At 43.5% G+C, this 22,726-nt stretch overlaps 1 protein-coding gene across 2 annotated transcripts in view; it reads left to right on the top strand.

Annotated features, from left to right (window-relative positions):
• The window catches only part of EP300 (E1A binding protein p300), a 65,901-nt gene extending 46,740 nt beyond the window's left edge, over window positions 1–19,161 (top strand). For both annotated transcript variants that reach the window (XM_043440049.1, XM_043440048.1), the window contains 14 exons: window positions 713–952; window positions 1,370–1,458; window positions 3,257–3,337; window positions 5,130–5,186; window positions 6,043–6,120; window positions 8,093–8,160; window positions 8,817–8,967; window positions 9,085–9,231; window positions 9,851–9,964; window positions 10,657–10,822; window positions 11,637–11,801; window positions 12,823–12,984; window positions 15,361–15,642; window positions 15,897–19,161. In XM_043440049.1, the coding sequence (XP_043295984.1) occupies window positions 713–952; window positions 1,370–1,458; window positions 3,257–3,337; window positions 5,130–5,186; window positions 6,043–6,120; window positions 8,093–8,160; window positions 8,817–8,967; window positions 9,085–9,231; window positions 9,851–9,964; window positions 10,657–10,822; window positions 11,637–11,801; window positions 12,823–12,984; window positions 15,361–15,642; window positions 15,897–18,071 (3,975 nt within the window). In that variant the 3' untranslated portion in view covers window positions 18,072–19,161. The remainder of the gene's footprint in view (window positions 1–712; window positions 953–1,369; window positions 1,459–3,256; window positions 3,338–5,129; window positions 5,187–6,042; window positions 6,121–8,092; window positions 8,161–8,816; window positions 8,968–9,084; window positions 9,232–9,850; window positions 9,965–10,656; window positions 10,823–11,636; window positions 11,802–12,822; window positions 12,985–15,360; window positions 15,643–15,896) is intronic.
• The last annotated feature ends 3,565 nt before the right edge of the window (window positions 19,162–22,726 follow it).

Here is a 22,726-nt window from a genome sequence, read left to right as displayed (position 1 = left end):
ACATGCTATAATAAAGTGCCTGGAATTGCTCGTTTAGACCATTGGCTTGTTACGAGAAAGTCTAGGATTGAAGGCAAAAGGAGAACAGGGCGACTGAAGATGGGATGGTTAGATGGCATCACTGACTCAATGGATATGAGTTTGAGCAAACTCCAGGAGATAGTGAAGGACAGAGGAGCTTGGTGTGCTGCAATCCATGGGGTCGCAAAGAGTCAGACACAACCAAGCAACTGAACAACAACAAGAAAGTTGAAAATAGTTGTTATTCTCTCTGCCCCTGTCTGCTTAATATGTCTATAGACTGATGATTTAAGGAAGTGTTGGGGGACTTCCCTGGTGGTCCAGTGACTTAAGAATCAACCTTGCAATGCAGGGGATTTGGGTTCAGTCCCTGATTGGGGAACTGAAATCCCTCGTGCTGGGGCGCATCCAGGCCTGAGTGTTTCGGAGCCCGCATGCCACAACTCGGGAGCCTGTGTGCTGCAAGGACAGATCCCACATGCCACAACTAAGATGCGATGCAGCCAAATAAACAGATAGATTTTAAATAAATAAAAGATGTGATGGGCATCAATCATTTCTTTGAACATTCAGACACATCAGAGATTCAGCGTTACCTAGAAAATTTAAAATGGTTATAGCTAGTTATGCTGTGGACCTTGAATATACTGAGATTTTTGGTAATGTTGTTTGGTGTCACTTTTCCTTCTAGGATTACTTTGATATTGTGAAGAGCCCTATGGATCTTTCTACCATCAAGAGGAAGTTAGACACTGGACAGTATCAGGAGCCCTGGCAGTATGTGGATGACATTTGGCTCATGTTCAACAATGCTTGGTTATATAATCGGAAAACATCACGGGTGTACAAATACTGCTCCAAGCTGTCTGAGGTCTTCGAACAAGAAATTGATCCTGTCATGCAAAGCCTTGGGTACTGTTGTGGCAGAAAGGTAAGAAATTTTTGCACAGATAAGAATTACATTGAAAACTTGACCAGTTATAATGCTTGAATCATCAGATTTTAAGTTCATCTTGAGTTAGGGACTTGGTCATATTTACCTGTGGTGCACTGTGCCTGGCATGTGCTAGTTTTCCTGTGTATGCCAATTCACATTGAACTCCTCCTGTCCTCTTTAGTTCTTTGGTAACTGGGGGAGAAATAACAAATATTAAGCTTACCTCAGAGTGGTGGAATAGTACAGTAGTAAACTAGAATAGTTTTAGTTCCGTGAACTGTTTTGGAAACTGAAATTGCCCATTGTGAGAGACATAATGGGGACTAAGGCTTAAGTTCTCTTTCTGATTTGCCAGTGTAAATATTTTAGCTTGCCCTTCAAACCATATTCACCGAATGGTTTCTCTTGCAGTTGGAGTTCTCTCCACAGACACTCTGTTGCTATGGCAAACAGTTATGCACAATCCCTCGTGATGCCACTTACTACAGTTATCAGAACAGGTAAGCTCGACCTGTGTGGACCAAGGTCACAGTGTCCGCGTGTCCAGGGAGTGCATGCGGATGGACCAGCACACATGCAGTCATGGTTCGTGTGTGACTTGCCTGAAAACAACTGTACAGCACAAGTTCTGGCCTTCGCATCCCGCCTTTGAAAATTATATCATTTTCTAGCAGAAAGGAGCCTGGTGTCAGTTGTCTGGGCCCGTATTTCTGTAAGGCAGGAACCCAAGGCATGAAGAAGTCAAGCAACTTTATGAGTTGGTAGCATACATGGGGTTAGTCCCAGGCTCCACATTCTTTTCCCACTGTCTTTTTATAGCTTACCACAGCCTCTGGCAAAACAGAAAATTGTCAAATTAATTGGTCTGTCTCTCCATGAAATTCCCAAAACTACCCAGAAAACTTTTAACCAGAAATTTGTTACCCAGCTGTATCTTTTAGGAAATAATTCCCTTTTTGTGTGCAATGGATTCCTCAGTTTTTCTTGGAGCATATAAAGTCAGAGGATCCCAGGGTACTTGCTTTTTTCTCTGTTGAGTACATCAAAAGGCACACCTCCAAAAACAGCTCAGTACTGGATTGTTCCTTACAAGATGCACGTGACAGTGGATGGTATGCTTTTAATAAGTTAGACACTTCTGCCTTCTCTTCTCCTGCCAAAGTAAGGACTATAATCACACGGATTGCATTCATTAATCATGATTTGTCTCTTATTTTGTGAAATCAGTCAACAGTTTGTACCTGGCATGGGGTGTTGGCTTGGGGTGTAAGATAATGGCTGGGCAGTCAGTACTTGGGTAAAGCAGCCCCATGGTGGTGGTTTTTTGCAGAACTTGTGCACTACAGCTGTATTTCTAGCTTTGAAAAAGTCACTTAAACTTTTTGTTTTATTTACAAAAAGTTAGCTGCATTCTCCTAATGCTTTGTAGTTGTAAGAAAGAATCCACAGTTTTTTACTCATGAAAACCTAGAGAAAAAATGGGTCTCAAGTTGTTATTAGCACCTTATGTTCAAAAAACGCAAGTGACAGCTGGCATGCTATAGTCTCATGCTATAATCTCGGCATTTATATACCATTTTTGGATTTTTAAACACCAGTCTACAGTGCTTCCAGTCTTTGTACCAAGGAATACGTAATCACATGTCTGCACATACCACTGCCTTTCATTTTCCTCTCAAACTAGGTGGCTACAATCAGTATTTAACTGCTTGTGCAGACTTTTTATTGTACTTTCCTTGGAATCAAAGAGAAATTGGTGTTTTTTGTTCTTTTCAGACCAAAATTGTTTCTAGATGATTATTTCCTAGTACTATGTCCATAGTGGATTTTTGTTTATCCTATCTTTGATTACTTGCATCAAGTAGCATTAATTACCCAAATGAAAAGGTATAGGTCTGTGTGAGACTTGTTTATTTGCTGTAATCATTTGCTACTTGTGATCCCATTGAGATATTTAATGCTAATCTGTGCTTTGCCTTGGCTTTCTGCTTTGTGTTGTCTTGTCTTGCTTTTATGTTTTTTGTTGCCCTGCAATCCCTCATTTCTTCGTTTGTTTTGTGTTTTTTTTTTTCTCCCTCATGCTTGTCGTTGTCTGCACTTGGCTTTGATTGCAAAAACCAAAACCCAAACTGTGGTGCCCATAAATCTGCATCATTGAATGTCCTTGTCGCCGTTGATGACCTGCTCTCTGCTCCCGTCCCCCTCCTTGGCCTGCTGTGATTGGTGGCTTCGTTGCTTGGCTTGGGCTGTGTTGTGTGAACGGAACAGTTCACCCCAGTATGGCCTTCTTGCCGACAGGTATCATTTCTGTGAGAAGTGTTTCAATGAAATCCAAGGGGAGAGCGTTTCTTTGGGGGATGACCCTTCCCAACCTCAAACGTAAGTAGCTATTATTTTAGAAAGTACTGTCTTTTCAGTTTGTTGTCAGATGATTGTACTCAGGCTTCTAAGTGATCTTGGATTTTGTTGTCCAGGATGGTGTAGCCACAGGTAGCTATTTTAAATGCAAATTAAAAGATTTAAAATTTCTAATTGGTGCTCCATAGGCATTTGTGGCTCGTGGCTGCCATATTGATCAGCATAGATGGAGAACATTTTGATCATAGAAGTTCTCTCAGTACTGATTTAGGTGGGGTCCAACAGTACTGGATGGTAATAGATTCCTTCTACAAGGAAATAGCTTCTCCTAAAAAGTGAAAGTGTGGAGTGCAAAGTAATTTCATCATTAATTGTTTTGAGTTTGAGGAGAATTGAACAAATAACCACTATATAGCCTTTTCATAAAGGTTACAATACCAAAATTCTTAGAATCATGAGTATCATAATATCATTAGGGGTTTAGGGGGTTGTGAGAATGACTTATTATAAAGAGACTTGGTTGGACTTTTGCGATCCACAAGCTGTTGTGGTTTGGTAAATGCCAAGAACATTTTTTAAACATTGCCTGAACTGCCTGTAATCTCTAAGATTCAGGCCGTCAAATTTTTCACTCTTTTAGGAAGAAAGAACTATTTGGTATCCTTTAAATATTCTTCTCTTCCAATTTAACCTATAATCAACCAATTCAGAACATTTCCCATAGCAATTCAGAATTGTTATGTTACTAGTAAAAACGGGGCTTCTGAGAAAAACTTGGTGTCTTCAAATTGGATTTTGAAGTTGTACTTTTCCTTCAGTCACCATTGACATATAAAATGGTGGGGTCTGGTACTGGTTTGGGTCCCCTTGAGCCTTGAGATTTTCTAACCTTGGCTAACTAGGGAAGTCAGGTCTAGGTAGGTTTCCCTGATGCAAAAAAGGGAGGCACCCTTACCACAAGTTCTGTACCTTAGGACAGCAGGTCTCTGACTTTGAAGTGTGTTAGGAACCCCTCTTCCAGTTCTGCAGTTGGCAGTGAGCCCAAGAGTGTGTTACTGACAAGTTCCCAGGTCCTTCGAGGCTGATAGTCTTCTGAACACACTTTGAGTAGCAATACCTTAGGGCACGTAGCGATGAATCTGGAGTCTGTAACTAGGAGAAAACAGTTTCAGTGGGGAAATTGCTTCATTTTTATGAGGAAGAATCACAGTAGTCAAAGTTAGGCCCCTAACTTAAAAACACTCTTAAATTTTTTTAAGTTTGTTGTAGGTGGCCTCCTGTGCTTGTGAGACTGTGAGCAGTGTGGTAGGCTAGATTTCAGGATAGGAGGCCATGTGAAAATTTTTTAATGAACCCTTTTTTTTAATTAATATAAAAAGTTGCTTGACTGGACTGTCCTAAAAAAAATTTTTTTTTTTAATAGTGGTTTATCTACCCTTATACACACTGTCTTTCATACTGCTAGACTGAGCTGTCTAGAAACATTAAACTATTCAAAGGTATAAATACCTAACACTAAGAGTAGTAGGCAAGATTTTAAAAGGAAAAGAAAGTACAAATTCATGCTTTTAGGTCTTACTGGGTTCTCCTGTCAGTGGGAACAGATTTACTATAAAGTCATTTCCAAAAACATAGGCATGTAAATGTGCGTTTTGTGGGAGCTAAGAATGTACCAGCTATATCCTTGATGTAGTCTTAGATTTAAATAATCTCCTTACCGGGTGGGGTTTTTGTCATTTGGTAATTAGAACAATAGTCAACTTGCTAATCTTCCTGTGTTGCTTTTTCTTATTGTGTCCTCTTCTTTTCTTAGTACAATAAATAAAGAACAATTTTCAAAGAGAAAAAATGACACTCTGGATCCTGAACTGTAAGTAGTTCCCCTTGAATAGTACACTTTCATTTCCCTTCTTCCTTTCATTCTCTTGGTTTGTGGAGCCAGTGTGATGATGCTATTATTCTTGGGCTAAATCTGTAACCTACATCTAGCAAAAAAGGTAGAAATGTTAAAAATTGAGGTTATGGTTTACATTTACATTTCACTACATCTTCCTAATATTTTGGTGCTTTATGGGTTCAGGTGAAGCGCCAAGCTACCTCTGCTCAGTGCCATTATTCCAGCTTTGTCCTCTGTATTTTCCAGCCATTTCATAATTCCCTCCTTTATTGTGACACCTTTCAGAGGTACAGAGATGTACTGGTACTAGGCATTCCTGGAATGGACAGGATGGTGTCAGACTCGGAGGTTTAAGCAGCAGTCATCTTTTCTTTCACTTCTTACTCCATAGTCATAGTTCTCGTTTAATGACTGAATTTAATTGTGTTTTATTTATTTATTTATTTATTTTTTTCAGTGGGTTTTGTCATACATTGACATGAATCAGCCATAGAGTTACACGTATTCCCCATCCCAATCCCCCCTCCCACCTCCCTCTCCACCCGATTCCTCTGGGTCTTCCCAGTGCACCAGGCCCGAGCACTTGTCTCATGCATCCCACCTGGGCTGGTGACCTGTTTCACCATAGATAATACACATGCTGTTCTTTCGCAACATTAACTGTGTTTGAGATTCGCTCTACCTGTTATACTAAAGAGCTTTTAAACACTATTAGTTCAATTCTTTGGACATGCTTTTGGCCATCTTTTGAATTGTCAGAAAATGAGAAATAGTAGCAGCTTTGATTTGGTTAAAGTTTTGGATTTAACTCGACGTTTTGCCTTTGCAGGTTTGTTGAGTGTACAGAGTGTGGGAGAAAGATGCATCAGATCTGTGTCCTTCATCATGAGATCATCTGGCCATCGGGGTGAGGCATCAGTATTTTCCCCAGACTTTGTTGCGAACTTTAGCAAGTTTTTGTCATCTTTGCAATGATTGTCTTTTAACGTCAAGATTATTGCCTCTTAGAATTATTCTCTGGATTGGGAAAAGGTCATTAAAATTCAGTTTTGAAACATTAACGAACCTGGAATCCAGAACAGGTGTTCTCTTATTGCATTGTGTTAGTTTGATTCCCTGGTGGCTCAGACGGTAAAGCGTCTGCCTACAATGCGGGAGACCCAGGTTTGATCCCTGGGTCGGGAAGATCCCCTGGAGAAGGAAATGGCAACCCACTCCAGTATTCTTGCGTGGAAAACCCCATGGACTGAGGATCGTGGTAGGCTACAGTCCATGGGGTCGCAAAGAGTCGGACACGACTGAGCGACTTCACTTCAGTCCATGTATAAACACTTCTCTCTGCTGGTTCACTTTTTCTAAATTCTTTGGTGGTCATTGTGCATAAAAAATAAAAAGTAAATAGAGAGGATTTATCAATAGAGGTAACAGGAAATCTATAGCACCTAGAAACTAGCAAGGAAATGTTAGACACAACTAAGTGTTAGTCAGTCACGTCCAACTCTCTGTGACCCCATGGACTGTGGCCCACTAGGCTTCCATGTCCATGGGATTTTCCAGGCAAGGATACTGGAGTGGGTTGCCATTTCCTTCTCCAGGGTATCTTCCCAACCCAGGGATAGAACAGCTTTCCCACACTGCAGGCAGACACTACTGACTGATCTATAGGAAAGCCCTTAAAATGTTAGTTGTGTCAGCTAAACTTCACAGATTTTGAATGTTGCTAATATTGCAGTAGACTAGATGATATGGATAATGGAGGACGCCAAAACGACGAGTTTGTTTCTGCTTCTGAGAGAACATTGCAGTGAGATTGTATACTGAATGGTGGCCTGGTTAGAGTTTGAATTATTTAAAGTCTTTTGGGCAATTGGATAACAGGTAACATGGGTGTTCCCCCCTTAAAGGCAGAGATGCATGAAAATGATGAGATACAGACTTCAGTGAACTAGATATTCTTGGGCCTTGTGTTTTGTTTCTTAACTAGATATTCTTGGGCCTTGTGTTTTGTTTCTTGAGTTATTCTCCACATGTCTACCCAGGTTGCATATCATCAGTGCCTTTCACGGAAATAAGTGGATTTTTGTCCATTGTGACACTTAAATGTTTACTGCCACGGCTGCCTCTTGCTCTCCAGGAATGAGGCTGCTCCCAGCTCTGTTCAAGGGAAGGGTTGGGGAGGGGATGTCTGTGCATTAAGTGACTCTCATCAAGATGGGAGCTCGACTCTATCTTCTGCTTTCTTCCTGGACTGAGTGTTGATGCTAATTCAGAGGTCATGGGGGGAAAGGAGGCTAAATAACAAAATTTCCAGGAGAAAAAAACACTGAGGAAAATTGTAGTAGATAAGCTTGTCTTTAGATAGGTTTCTCTCTTTCATTACAGGGTAGGTGAGGATCACGAGACTTGCAGTGATCCTTGCAACTGAAGGTCAGCCGGCTGGTTGATGAGTACTTATGTGGTGTCCAGTTTTTCTCAGAAATTCTACTTATGCACCCATCCTTATGTAATTGCTGGAACAAAGAGAATGTACATATAAAATCTAATAATGCTGCTTTCAAAATGTCCCTTTATATTCACTGGTAGCATATAGACTTTTGCCAGTGTGATTGGCCAAAAAATAAAATTTTGGCTTTAACCTGTGATTCTTCACCATCTTTGCACATGTAAGCTAATTTGTACGCTCTTCATGTCTTTTACTTATTTATCTTTTCTTCTTAATGTTTTCTGAAAGCTCATTATACATTGGTTATATTTCTCCCAGGTTGTTTTTTTGTTGTTGTTTATTTCAACTTTACACATACATAAGATAGATTCTGTAGAGTGCGTTACTTTAAATGCTTCTCTAAGTTGTTTAAACAAAGTCTTGGTTTACATTTTAGATTTGTCTGTGATGGTTGTTTAAAGAAGACTGCACGAACTAGAAAAGAAAATAAATTTTCCGCTAAAAGTAAGTTCCATTCTTACAGGTAAATTTTGGGAAAACGTCACTGTTTAAAATTAACATCCAGAATGAATTATATAAAATGAATAAAAATTATTCATTAAAATAATGAACATTATTTAAAATATTTAACCAAACTAAACACCAAATAATTTTTCCATAGGTAAATATCTGTAATATTGAACTGTAATATCCTTTTTGGTGTGAAATTAATTACACCTAATAATGTGTTAAAAGGAGCAGGTGTATTTTTCTTGTTCCAAGACATTTCCTGATAGAGGCCAGAATTGCCTCCCACGAGTGATTCCCTCAGTTTTGTGTGGGGCTGCATTTAGCCCTGTGGATCTTCTCCATCGGGTGGGGTGGCAGTAGTTTTAGTTTGTAGGTCGATGCCTCTGCAGTTTTCTGCTGTTCTGTGTTGTTGTTGTTTAGTCGCTAAGTTGTGTTCATCTGTTTGCAACCCCTTGGACTGCAGCATGCCAGGCTCCCCTGTACTCCACTATCTCCCTGAGTTTGCTCACATTCATGTCCATTGAGTCAGTGATAATCTTTCTAGTATTGAAAAAGCAGAAATGAGATATGGTATTGAAATTTGACTGATAGTAATAAATAATAAATGTGCACCTTGGTTACTCCTGAACTTGTAACTTGTAAATTCCTAGGACTGCCATCTACCAGGCTTGGAACATTTCTGGAGAATCGTGTGAATGAGTTTCTGAGGCGACAAAATCACCCTGAGTCAGGAGAGGTCACTGTTCGAGTAGTACATGCTTCTGACAAAACTGTGGAAGTCAAACCAGGCATGAAAGCAAGGTATCTAGTAATTTCCCCTTTTCTTCTCTGTGGATCCACAATTGTTCACACATAGTTACTGTTGATGATTCTAATCTGAATCAAATGTACTTTTTCCCTCCACTGTGAATTGTATAGATTTGTAGATAGTGGAGAGATGGCAGAATCCTTTCCATATCGAACCAAAGCCCTCTTTGCCTTCGAAGAGATCGATGGTGTTGACTTGTGCTTCTTTGGTATGCACGTTCAAGAGTATGGCTCTGACTGCCCTCCACCCAACCAGAGGTAGGATTTTACTGTGGCTACTTTCTAATTTATATGGAAGTTTGAAATTACAGTAAGGTGAACAAGCATAGTGAATAAGAAAATGTTTGATCTTCTTTTGGAAATGCAAGTTCTCAAGTGTGTAGTATGGAAGTGAAACCCCCAAAAAATAGAAAATACTGCTCTTTCTTGTTCATAATAATGGGGAAAGGCATATGAATGGCAGCCTAAAATATGACTTTTCAGAAAATGCACTTAAATCGAGGTTGTGTCAAGTACATTCTTGAGATAGATGCGAAAGAATGTCACACAAGTGAAGTAGAATATGGTGTAGAATTTTCCACGTAGTATAAAAGCCAGAATAAGAGTGCTGCCAGAATGTATTTGGATCGCTCAATAGTGACTGATGATGCTGTGTCTGAGGCCCCCCTAGGTGCTGAAATGGTAATAGAGCCACAGACCCACAAAACTCCCCTCATGGGCTCATGATCTAGTCATTTATGTAAATAACTGTAATGTTGTGTGATAAGCATTAAAAATGACAAGGTAAGCAAAGGGCTCAGAAAAGAGAGGTCTTTAGCCACATCATAGAAACTCATTTTGCATCTTGACCTGGCTTCTTTCTCCCCATTTGATACAGGAGAGTATACATATCATACCTCGATAGTGTTCACTTCTTCCGTCCTAAATGCTTGAGGACTGCAGTCTATCATGAAATCCTAATTGGATATTTGGAATATGTCAAGAAATTAGGGTAAGCATAAAAACAAATGCTTAAGCTGATTAGTTTTAAACTGATCACCACTATGGTATTTTGGTGATATATAGTACGTGCAAATACGTGACTTTTTGGTTTTTTCTCCTCCACTTTGGCTTTCATCTGGCAGAACTATAATTTGGAGACCCTTTGAAATTTTTGGCTTTGCCATGGGAAAGAAATGAATATTGTGACGCTGGTTGCACCCATCCCAAATTACTTTATTTTGTTCATTTGATACATTTGATACAGTTTGATTTGAAGAGCCAGAACTTTAAACTGCACTTGGTCCTTTCACACCTCTGAGTATCAAAACCAAAATCACACTAAGTTCTGGAGATACAAAACTCCTTCATACTGGTTCCTTACCTTCAAGGTATATATGTGCTTGAGAACGTTTAGCACCTCACCTTGCAGATTACTCCTCTTGATAGTTTGCATTTCATTTAACTCTCTTGTTGACATGGATTGACTTTCCTTTGCATTGTAGCTTTTGTTTGGTCTTTAAATGCAAATTGGAGATTTTTTTGATCCAGGGTTATGCCTAGTTTTGGCATAGATCACATACTTCGTGTTATCTTGAGGAATCGTTGGTTTCTGTACTGATTCCTCTTTGGGGTTTAAAGTGGAGGAGTATTTCTAGAATGGATGATCTTTCTCTTCAGTGTTCCTTCTGTCTGTGTTGTTAGATACACAACAGGGCATATTTGGGCATGTCCGCCAAGTGAAGGAGACGACTACATCTTCCATTGCCACCCCCCTGACCAGAAGATACCCAAGCCCAAGCGACTGCAGGAGTGGTACAAAAAGATGCTCGACAAAGCTGTGTCCGAGCGAATCGTCCATGATTACAAGGTCAGGACGGGGTGACGGCACCGTGGCTTGACTAGTCCCGCTGCTCTATATTCCACTTGTTCTACTGCCTTAATAAAAATCTTGTGTTTCTTCTCACTCTTCCATGTAATTTGTAAAATTAAGCTAATTTGATAGCAGGGTTTTTTCCCCTTAATTACTATTAAGATGAAGTAGACTCAGCAAAATATTTGATAATGATTTGTGACTGTAGGGTATCTCATAATAAGAAACTTGAGCTGTTAAATTTCTTACCTGTTTTTACTCATGGGGAGGGAAACATGAACTGGTATTGTCCTAATAAGCAGCCCAGAAAATCATTCTTAGCTATATGGTTTCTAGCATCTGTAACTGGAATTTTTCTGAACATCTCTCTCAGTAGAAACGGCCAATATTTCTAGGATTTTTGCAAGGCCAGTGTGCCTCCCATCACACTGCATTCTGTCTCAGGAGTGCTGGAGGCACGGGTGTGAATGCTGCTGCCTCTGCCTTTGTTCCTGACAGAGGCATTTGTCACTTGGTTACATAAAGGCAGATAATCTGCCTGTCCTCACGGGTAGAGGAAGGAGGAAGTCAGAAATGCTGACTTCAGACCAGACCTTTCCCTGTTGGCGACACTGTCTCCCCAGGCACCAGGCTTGGGCATAAAATCCCTGCCGTCTTCCAGAAGACACATCTGGTTTTTCATGTTTCTTGCGTCCTTTAGCTGTGACTCTGCTGCTGTATAATAAACGCTTTTGTTTTTTCCCAAAAAAATAGACATTGCTATTTGTTCTTGGATATTTACATTGCTATGTGTTCTTGGATATTTTCACAGGATATTTTAAAACAAGCTACTGAAGATCGATTGACAAGCGCGAAGGAATTGCCTTACTTTGAGGGTGATTTCTGGCCCAACGTCCTGGAAGAGAGCATTAAGGAACTAGAGCAGGAGGAGGAGGAGCGGAAGCGGGAGGAGAACACCAGCAACGAGAGCACAGATGTGAGGGCTCCACATTTCCCTGTCCCGCCTCTGCTCGTGTGACCCAGACGTGGGCTGGGGCTTCCAGCGGGCCCTGGAGCTCTCAGCTCTCTAAACTGGGCAGGCGGGGAATACTGGTGTAGATAAGTTAACTCTGGTTCTAGTTTAGAGATTTTAAGCCCTTTTAGCACCAGACCTCATTTTTAAGTGGAATCTTGGATTTCTAGTAATGGAAACCCTGGAGAACAGAACATTACCTACAAGGTTGATAAACTGTTTGTGCAAAAGTCTGAATTATGAATGTTTCAGGCCTTACAGGCCATATATTGTCTCCAGCACATTCTTGTTTTTCTTCTTTAAACAACCATTTAAATGTAAAAACCATTATTCTTAGCCGTACAAAAAACAGATCTGGGCCAGAGTTTACCAGTCCCCCCAACAGAAGCTGCCTAATAGCAGGTCATCTGAGGAGTTTTTCCTTGTCATTTATTTCCCTGTAGTATATCTCGATTGCCCTTGCTGAGTCTGAACTACTGAAGTCACCGTTAGTCTAAGAATTCTTTACAGCCTGCAATTTAGACTCCTCGATTTAAAGGTTCTTTTTTTTAATAGTAGGTCCATAAAATTTTAGAAAGTGAGTCAAAGGAAATGGAGCCAGGGCCTTTGGCTCCCTACTCCCATGCACACTTCACCACCTGCAGCTCACTCCTCTCCCATCCTCAGATTTGGTATGGCCTGGCTCCACCTAAGGTGGCTCCTGGTCCGCAGCTTTCGCTGGCTGTTGGTGTCTAATAAAGAGATAGCAGCAGCGATTTTTCACTGGGAGAAAATTAATGCAAAAACATGAGTAAACCTTAGTTTACTGTAAACAACAGCTTTAGAAAGAGGAGCAATGAAGAGAGAGCAGCTGTTAGGTTACGATCTGTTGCTCCATTAGAAACTTTTTCTTAACAGTTATTAACAAATAACTGTTCTAAACTTCTAAACAGTCTCTTAACAAAGAGTTATTAACATTTTCTTGTTCTCTTATGCTAACCTGCAGGTGACAAAGGGAGACAGCAAAAATGCTAAAAAGAAGAACAACAAGAAAACTAGCAAAAACAAGAGCAGCCTGAGTCGGGGAAATAAGAAGAAGCCAGGCATGCCTAACGTATCCAACGACCTCTCACAGAAATTGTATGCCACCATGGAGAAGCACAAAGAGGTAAGATAAGAGAACAGCCCCCAGAGTGGAAAAACCAAGGCCAGGGTCCTCCAGAACTCCCCACCATGGTTGGTATTTATGATGTGAACACCAGATCATTTGAAACACAGAAAGAAGAAAATCATTTGAGGGAGAAGAAAGCAAAAAGAGGGTGGTGAGAACAGGAAATGGTAAGGTGTCTTACTTAGATTTGTAGCTGTTACAAAGCTAGATGGTGTTGGGGAAAGTGTAAGCATAGTTTGTCTGATCCTATTGTTTGTAACCGTTTTATGTTTGTGTTTCTGTCCATTGTTCAGAAGATTGGCTTGTTGGATATCTTTTGGGTATCTTTGTGGTTTTTGCTTTACACCAAAGCCCCTTAGAACTCCATTTGGCCATTCAGGTTTCTTTTTTTTTTTTTAATTTTATTTATTTATTTATTTGGCTGCTCTGGGTCTTAGTTGTAGCATGTGGGATCTAGCTCCCTGACCAGGGGTCGAACTTGGGCCTCCTGCACTGGGAGCTCAGAGTCTTAGCCACTGGACCACCAGGGAAGTCCCGCCATTCAGGTTTCTAATGGAACTTTGACAAAACGAATGAATGTTTTGCCTTACTGAAAGGGAATTGGCAAATGGAGAGAATTGAAGAAAAGTTAAACTTTCATATATGCACTTGTGAACGCCTTCACAGCAAAGTTAAAACTTTGAATTATTTCATTATTTATATTGTTTGTTTATTGTTTGGGAATATGAGTATGTTGGATTTTTTCCCCTTCGACATTATTGTTGGTAAGATGAGGCATCTTGAAGGGTCATGTTGGTTTGTTTAAAATCTGTTTACCTCCATGTTCAGACATCAAGTTCTTACAGGAAGAGGCTATTAATGTGGAGAGGGAACTGATGGCTTGATTTTAGGTGTGGAACTCTGTCGTAACAGCGATTGGAAAAGGCCCCTAGAGTATGTTGTAATAGGTGTGACTTCAGTTGTAGATAGATCATCTGAAGAATATGTGGGTAGTAGTCTCCTGTTAGTTAGAGTCTAATGTGATCAGTTTATTAAATTTAGCTATTGTTTTAGCTCTAGGGTGACATACAGCAGAATCAGTCACAATGGCTGTTATTGGAGGTTGGCCCTAGTGAAGATTTCCTAGGGAGTCACCAGGTCGCAAGGTCAAAAGCACAGTCCTCCTTTGAGCTTTTAACTCTGCTTTCATACATCTTTACTCAGGGTGAACGCTCTTGTCCTGTGTTGTTTTGTGGCATGCGCAATCTTAGTCCTGTGTCCTGTCCGCCGCCCCCCCCCACCCCTGGGCCAAACCCATGCCCCTGCAGCAGAAGTGCAGTGTTAACCACTGGGCCACCGGGAAAGTCACTATGTTCTTTTTCCTGACTTTTGTTCTATGCCAACACTGCTGCCCAGATATGTAACAAATACTGCCAGTTTGCGCAGATTTTCAGCCTCAAAAATACTGACAGAATATATATAGTGAGCAATACAGCAGTTACAAGTTTCTTTTTTTTTTCCCCCAGTTACAAATTCTTGATCTCTTCAAGGTTCCATTTTACATTTTATTATTACAGAAATAATAGCAGCTTCCTCTTGGAGCCTTTATACCAGTGGTTATGGGAATCAGTGGTTGTGGTGTGTTTTTAAACTTCAACAAAAAATTTTTCTGTTTCTGTAGCAAGGAAAAAGGAGGTTTTGCTTTTTTATTCTTCCCACCCCTACCAATTTTTTTTCCTTCCAAACTTAGAGGAAGGTTCTACAGAAGATGCCCTCCTGGTTCCTTCACCTAGATTCACCAGTTAACGTTCTGCCACATTTTACTTCAATAAGCTCCTTCTAAGACAGAGGACACGCTCTGCATAAGTGTGCTGTGACTTCACACTCAGGACACTTCACCCCCGCCGCCACCTCCCATCTGCGCCTCTGCTCCATGTTGAGTTGCCGTGTCTCAGTTCCTGGCCTTATTTTCTTTCATGACATGGGCATTTTGTGAAGACTCCAGGCCAACTGCTTTGTAGAATGTCTATCCATTTAGGTTTTTCTGATTTGTTTCCTTATGATTAGAGTCAGGTTAAACCATGGATTGCATCTTAAAAGTTGACCTCTTTGAAGCAGAATGTCCCCTGTATGGCGCTGTATCTGACCATTCTTCTTTTGAAGAATTACTGAATGAGGTAGGAAACCTAAGATGTAGATGTTTTAGGCCATTGTAGTCAGTTTCAAAAAAGAGAACAGAAGTGCATGAAGCAAGAGAACGAGGGCTGTATCGTGTAACCTTGCAGGGTGGTCACAAAATGAAGTCAGGCATCCCAGCCCCCCAGGTGCGCAGCCTGGCCCAGCTGTATGCGGTACTCTAGTTCCAGAGTCCAGAGGAGACTGTCTGTTTTGCAGGTCTTCTTTGTGATCCGTCTCATTGCTGGCCCTGCTGCCAACTCCCTGCCTCCCATCGTTGACCCTGACCCCCTCATCCCCTGTGACCTGATGGACGGGCGGGATGCCTTTCTCACCCTTGCAAGGGACAAGCACCTGGAGTTCTCGTCATTGCGAAGAGCCCAGTGGTCCACCATGTGCATGCTGGTGGAGCTGCACACCCAGAGCCAGGACCGCTTTGTCTACACCTGCAACGAGTGCAAGCACCACGTGGAGACACGCTGGCATTGCACCGTGTGTGAGGTAGGTCCCTTGGTGGGGAGGGCTAGGGGCTTCCAGGTACATGAGAGGCAGTTCAGAGGTGGTGCTGGCCTGGGGGCAGGCTCTGGGGCCAGTGTGAGGACCAGAACAGGCCAAGTGGGACCTGATCTCAGATTTGAGTGGTTGGGCTAAAGCAGCTTTCTCTAAAATGGAGCTTTTTAGCCCAAGCAGGATATGTAAATGCCTTTGAATGGCTTGAATCCTGGAGTGTTGACCTGCACCTGTGTTTTCCCCAGGATTATGACTTGTGTATCACCTGCTACAACACTAAAAACCACGACCACAAGATGGAGAAGCTCGGGCTGGGGCTCGACGATGAGAGCAACAACCAGCAGGCTGCCGCCACGCAGAGCCCAGGAGACTCCCGCCGCCTGAGCATCCAGCGCTGCATCCAGTCGCTGGTGCACGCCTGCCAGTGCCGCAATGCCAACTGCTCGCTGCCGTCCTGCCAGAAGATGAAGCGGGTGGTGCAGCACACCAAGGGCTGCAAGCGCAAGACCAACGGCGGTTGCCCCATCTGCAAACAGCTCATCGCCCTGTGTTGCTACCACGCCAAGCACTGCCAGGAGAACAAGTGCCCCGTGCCCTTCTGCCTCAACATCAAGCAGAAGCTCCGGCAGCAGCAGCTGCAGCACCGGCTCCAGCAGGCCCAGATGCTGCGCCGGAGGATGGCCAGCATGCAGCGGACTGGCGTGGTGGGGCAGCAGCAGGGCCTGCCCTCCCCGACCCCTGCCACCCCGACCACGCCGACAGGCCAGCAGCCCACCACCCCACAGACGCCCCAGCCCCCGCCCCCCTCTCAGCCCCAGCCCACCCCTCCCAACAACATGCCGCCCTACTTGCCCAGGACTCAAGCTGCTGGCCCAGTGTCCCAGGGCAAGGCAGCAGGCCAGGTGACCCCCCCGACCCCGCCTCAGACTGCTCAGCCCCCGCTTCCGGGACCCCCACCTGCAGCAGTGGAAATGGCCATGCAGATTCAGAGGGCAGCCGAGACGCAACGCCAGATGGCCCACGTGCAAATCTTTCAGCGGCCAATCCAGCACCAGATGCCGCAGATGACTCCCATGGCCCCCATGGGTATGAACCCGCCCCCCATGGCCAGAGGGCCTGGTGGGCATTTGGAGCCAGGGATGGGGCCCACTGGCATGCAGCAGCAATCCCCGTGGGCCCAGGGAGGACTGCCCCAGCCCCAGCAGCTGCAGTCCGGGATGCCCCGGCCAGCCATGATGTCAGTGTCACAGCATGGGCAGCCCCTGAACATACCTCCCCAGCCGGGCCTGGGCCAGGTAGGTGTGAGCCCTCTCAAGCCAGGCACTGTGTCTCAACAAGCCTTACAGAACCTCCTGCGGACTCTCAGGTCTCCCAGCTCCCCCCTGCAGCAGCAACAGGTGCTCAGCATCCTTCACGCCAACCCCCAGCTGTTGGCCGCGTTCATCAAGCAGCGGGCGGCCAAGTACGCCAGCTCCAACCCGCAGCCCCTCCCTGGGCAGCCGGGCCTGCAGCCCCCCACCATGCCGGCGCAGCAGGGGGTCCACTCCAGCCCCGCCATGCAGAACTTGAACCCCATGCAGGCCGGCGTCCCGAGGGCCGGCCTGCCCCAGCAGCCCACGCAGCAGCAGCAGCTCCCACCGCCCATGGGCGGGATGAGCCCGCAGGCTCAGCAGATGAACATGAATCACAGCACCATGCCCTCGCAATTCCGAGACATCTTGAGGAGACAGCAGATGATGCAGCAGCAGCAGCAGGGAGCGGGGCCGGGGATGGGCCCGGGGCTGGCCAACCACAACCAGTTCCAGCCCCCCCAGGGTGTGGGCTACCCTGCCCCGCAGCAGCAGCCGCCACCGCGAATGCAGCATCACATGCAGCAGATACCGCAAGGGAACATGGGACAGATGGGCCAGCTCCCACAGGCCCTGGGAGCAGAGGCGGGAGCCAGTCTGCAGGCCTACCAGCAGCGGCTCCTTCAGCAACAGATGGGCTCCCCGGCCCAGCCCAACCCCATGAGCCCCCAGCAGCACATGCTCCCGAGTCAGGCTCAGTCCCCGCACCTCCAAGGCCAGCAGATCCCGTCTCTCTCCAATCAAGTGCGATCTCCCCAGCCTGTCCCTTCTCCGCGGCCGCAGTCCCAGCCCCCCCACTCCAGCCCTTCCCCACGGATGCAGCCTCAGCCTTCTCCACACCACGTCTCCCCACAGACCAGTTCTCCACATCCTGGACTGGTCGCTGCCCAGGGCAACCCCATGGAACAAGGGCATTTTGCCAGCCCGGACCAGAATTCGATGCTCTCTCAGCTCGCTAGCAATCCAGGCATGGCAAACCTCCATGGTGCGAGCGCCACGGACCTGGGACTCGGCACCGACAACTCAGACTTGAATTCAAACCTCTCACAGAGTACACTAGACATACACTAGAGACACCTTGTAGTATTTTGGGAGCAAAAAAAATTATTTTCTCTTAAGACTTTTTGTACTGCAAACAATTTTTTTGAATCTTTCTTAGCCTAAGAGACAATTTTCCTTGGAACACATAAGAACTGTGCAGTAGCTGTTTGTGGTTTCCAGCAAACATGCGAGATGAACCTGAGGGGTGATAGAATACAAAGAATATATTTTTGTTATGGCTGGTTACTACCAGCCTGTTTTTTTCCCTTGTGTGTTTGGTTCAAGTGTGCACTGGGAGGAGGCTGAGGTCTGTGAAGCCAACCACACGCTCCTGCCTTGCACCTCCAATAGGTTTTATTATTTTTTTTAAATTAATGAAAATATGTAATATTAATAGTTATTATTTACTGGTGCAGATGGTTGACATTTTTCCCTATTTTCCTCACTTTATGAAAGAGTTAAAAGAACATTTCTAAAACCAGAGGACAAAAGGGGTTAATGTTACTTTAAAATTACATTCTATATATATATAAATATATATAAATATATATAAAAATACCAATTTTTTTTCTCTGGGTGCAAAGACGTTCATTCTTTTAAAAATGTTTAAAAAAAAAAAAAAAAACCCCTTTGCTCCCCTCAAGTCAACTTTTGTGCTCCAGAAAATTTTCTATTCCGTAAGTCTGATCGTAAAAACTTCAAGTATTAAAGTAATTTGTACATGTAGAGAGAAAAATGACTTTTTCAAAATATACAGGGGCAGCTGCCAAATTGATGTATTATATATATTGTGGTTCTGTTTCTTGAAAGAATTTTTTTCGTTATTTTTACATCTAACAGGAAAAAATTAAAAAGAGGGTAAGAAACGATTCCAGTGGGATGATTTTAACATGCAAAATGTCCCTGGGGTTTCTTCTGTGCTTGCTTTCTTCCTCCTTACCCTGCCCCCACCCCCCACACACACACTTTCTGTAAAACTTGAAAATAGAAAGCAAAAACCCTCAACTTGTAAATCATGCGATTAAAATTGATTACTTATAAATATGAACTTTGGATCACTGTATAGACTGTTAAATTTGATTTCTTATTACCTATTGTTAAATAAACCGTGTGAGACAGACACCTGATTTTGTTTCACTTCTTGCGGTTGCATCGGTTTAAATGCCTGACGCCTAGGATTTTGGGCGGAACGCCTAGGATTTTGGGCGGAATGTAAAAGCACTAGCTTAAGAGCCCTCCCTAACTATTACATGAAGTGATTTTGTGAAAAGATAGATTTTTTAAAATAGATTTTGATAAATCCATCCAAAATTTTGGAAAAAGACTTGTCAGGGAAAAAGAGAAGTACCAGCTAAATGTTAATTTTACCAATTTGAATTGATACTAGCCTTTATCAGCTTTATACAGCTCCTCTGTGGTCCCCTATGTATGACTGCTTGGTCTTCATTTAGTCACCCTCATCTTACAGGAGTAAGAATGACCACCTGAGGGGTCATACCTGCTGAAGTCACAAGTAGCTCCACTGGAAGCTGGGGCAGCAATACAGCCCTGTTCTCCATGATACTTTATTTTGCTGACCGCCAGCCAAGAAGTCCTGGGGGGACGAGGCTGTAGGAAAAGATGCTCTGGAAATAAAACCCACAATGGGAAGGCCGAGAGAGGCCAGCACAGAGTCTAGTACGAGCTGGGTGTTGAAGAACAGGAAGGGACCTGGCCCTTCCTCTACGGACTATTACATCTGCTGTGGACAAGTCTGAAAAGTCAGAAGGACCCTGGAGTGAGCTGCTCTGGCAGCATTTGGCAGGTCTTCCTTGTTACTCTAACACAGCTTTAATTGACACTGACTGGATCATCTGCTAAGGGCTAAGGAAAGAAGACCCTCTTCAAATACCTTAATTCAAACTCCTGTTTGGCCTTTCCACTAGTTTACTAGGTCTCAGCAAAAATAACCAGTATGTCCATGTGAGGTGGACCAGCACACTCGGCGCCCACCCCAGGAAATGTTACCCAGTGTCCGCCTGCCTCAGGTCAGTGGTCCAGCAGACATACACGCAGCACCTACGTTCTGTGCCAGGCCGGACAACACGGGATGGGATGCAGCCTTGCCCTCAGGCTAGCCAGCTAGTGATCTAGAAGAAAAGACAGAATGATGCTTAAGATAAAGTGGAAAGTCTTAAGTGGTATAAGCAGGGAACAGAGGAAGTAGAGATAAAAGCTTCTGGCTATTAGGAAGTTTCTGGGGAGGACAGCACTTAAACTGTCCTTTGTGGGGACTGTCCACAGCTTTGTGGGAGAAATGGATGGGATCCAGAGGAGAGAGGTGAGGAGGGTCTCCAGCCCTGAAGAGAAGAGTCAGTTCCTACTGGGAAAAAAACAGCTTCAGGTCCACATGACAGACCAGAGAGAAGACGTGAGTGCCTGTTACAGAAAGGTCCCCAGTGTGGTCCCAACAACTAGAGACCCAGGGTAGATCTGAGCACCCAACAGGGAAGATACTTAGAATTCCATCCATTTCCAAGCAGTCAATTCCCAGGGTAGATAACCCTAGCCTCTTTGGCCAAATACAGCTGGATTGAAGTGTTAACATTCTGGTCTCAATGTTGCAAGGAGGAAGTGGGGACAGAAATAATTAAATGGGGAGGAGGACACAAGCTGTTCTCGCCCAGGCCAGAGGCAGTGCTAGGGAGGGGAAAGATGTGAATTAATATACAGCCAAGAATACAAAAAGGTGATTCCAGTGTTTCTGTGTATTTGAAAATTACCAGAATGAAAAGGTCTAAAAGGAGCCCCAAGTTTCCAATTGGGCTGTTTCTCAGACATCAATCTAGGAAATGAGCCCGATGGGTGCAGCAGTATTCAGGTACTTTTTCATTTACTAGCTCACTGAATCCTCAAAACCAGCTCCAAAAGCTGACAAATGAGAAGAATGCATCTTGGGTGTGTATGCAAGGTCGCACAGCCAGAGCGAGCCAAAGGCCTGCCGGATTCCAGCCCTTCCTCCCCCTGGCATCCTTTCTCTCACTGCAGAGAAGCCCCTGTGATGGCTGCACAATAACTGACGACACAGGGCTGTGTTCCAAACAAATTCAAAACACAGACTGAAAACTGAAAGGGGGAATAAATTAAGGAATAATAACGGTTAAGTTCCAAGCTGCTTCTCCAACGAGAGAACCTGATCTCTAGACAGTTTCCCGAAGTGTTAAGTTCATGACATAGTCACGCTGTTCAAGAAGCGGAGTGCACAGGCCAGCATCAAAAAGGATAAAATGTCTAAGAATAAATTTAACAAAAGAAGTACACAATTTGTACACTGAAAACTACATAATATCACTGAAAGAAATAAAAGGACATCCTTGTTCACAGATCAAGACCAAATATTGTCAAGAAAGTATGGACATACCTTGTTTTCTTGTGCTTCACTACTGTACTTTGCAGATACTTTTTTTTTTTTTACAAACAAGATTTGTGTAATCCCTACATCAAGCATGTCTATCAATGTCATTTTTCCAATGATATTTGCTCATTTCATTTCTGTGTCACATTTTGGTAATTCTCCCAATATTTCAAACTTTTTCATTATTATATCTGCTATGGCAAATAGAAGGGGAAAAAGCAGAAGCAGTAACATTTTATTTTCTTGGGTTCCAAAATCACTGCAGACGATGGTCACTGCAGCCATGAAATTTAAAAGATGCTTGCTCCTTGGAAGGAAAGCTATGACAAACAGTGTATTAAAAAGCAAAGGAAAAAAAAAAAAAAAGCAAAGACATCTCTTTGCCAACAAAGGCCCGTACAGTCAAAGCTATGGTTCTTCCAGCAGTCATATATGAATGTGAGAGTTGGACCATAAAGAAGGCTGAGCACCAAAGAATTGATGCTTTTGAATTGTGGTGCTGGAGAAGACTCTTGAGAGTCCTGTGGACAGCGTGGAGACCAAACAAGTCAATCCGAAAGGAAATCAATCCTGAATATCCATTAGAAGGACTGATGCTGAAGCTGAAGCTCCAAACTTTGGGCACCTGATGCAAAGAGCCGACTCATTGCAAAAGACCCTGATGCTGGGAAAAACTGAAGGCAAGAGGAGAAGGGGTGGCAGAGGATGAGATGGTTGGATGGCATTGCTGACTCAGTGGACATGAGTTTGCACAAACTCCGGGAGATGTGATGGACAGAGGAGCCTGGCGTGCTGTAGTCCATGGGGGAGAAAAGAGTTGCACATGACTTAGCGACTAAACAACAAAATAGTGATCTATGATCCTTGATCTTTGATGTTACTACAATAATTGTCTTGGGAAACTATGAACTATGCCCATCTAAGATGGTGAACTTTATCTATAAATACGTGTGGTCTGACTGCTCCACTAACTGGCCATCCCTCATCTCTCTCCCTCTCCTCAGGCCTCCCCATTCCTTGAGACAAAACAATACTGAAATTGGGCCAATTAATAACCCTATGATGGCCTCTAAATGTTCAGGTGAAAGAGTCACACATCTCTCCCTTTAAAGCAAAAGCCAGAAATGATGAAGTTTAGTGAGCAAGATATGTCAAAAGGTTGGGCTGAAAGCTGGCCTCTTGCACCAAACAGATTAAGTTGTGAGTGCAAAGGAAAAATATTTGAGGGAACGTAACATTGCTAGACTCCAACGAACACATAAATGATGACAGCAAAGCAGTCTTACTGTTG

This window comes from Cervus canadensis, chromosome 21 (assembly GCF_019320065.1).
Source record: "Cervus canadensis isolate Bull #8, Minnesota chromosome 21, ASM1932006v1, whole genome shotgun sequence".
NCBI lineage: Eukaryota > Metazoa > Chordata > Mammalia > Artiodactyla > Cervidae > Cervus > Cervus canadensis.
This window is presented reverse-complemented; position numbering and strand designations above follow the sequence as displayed.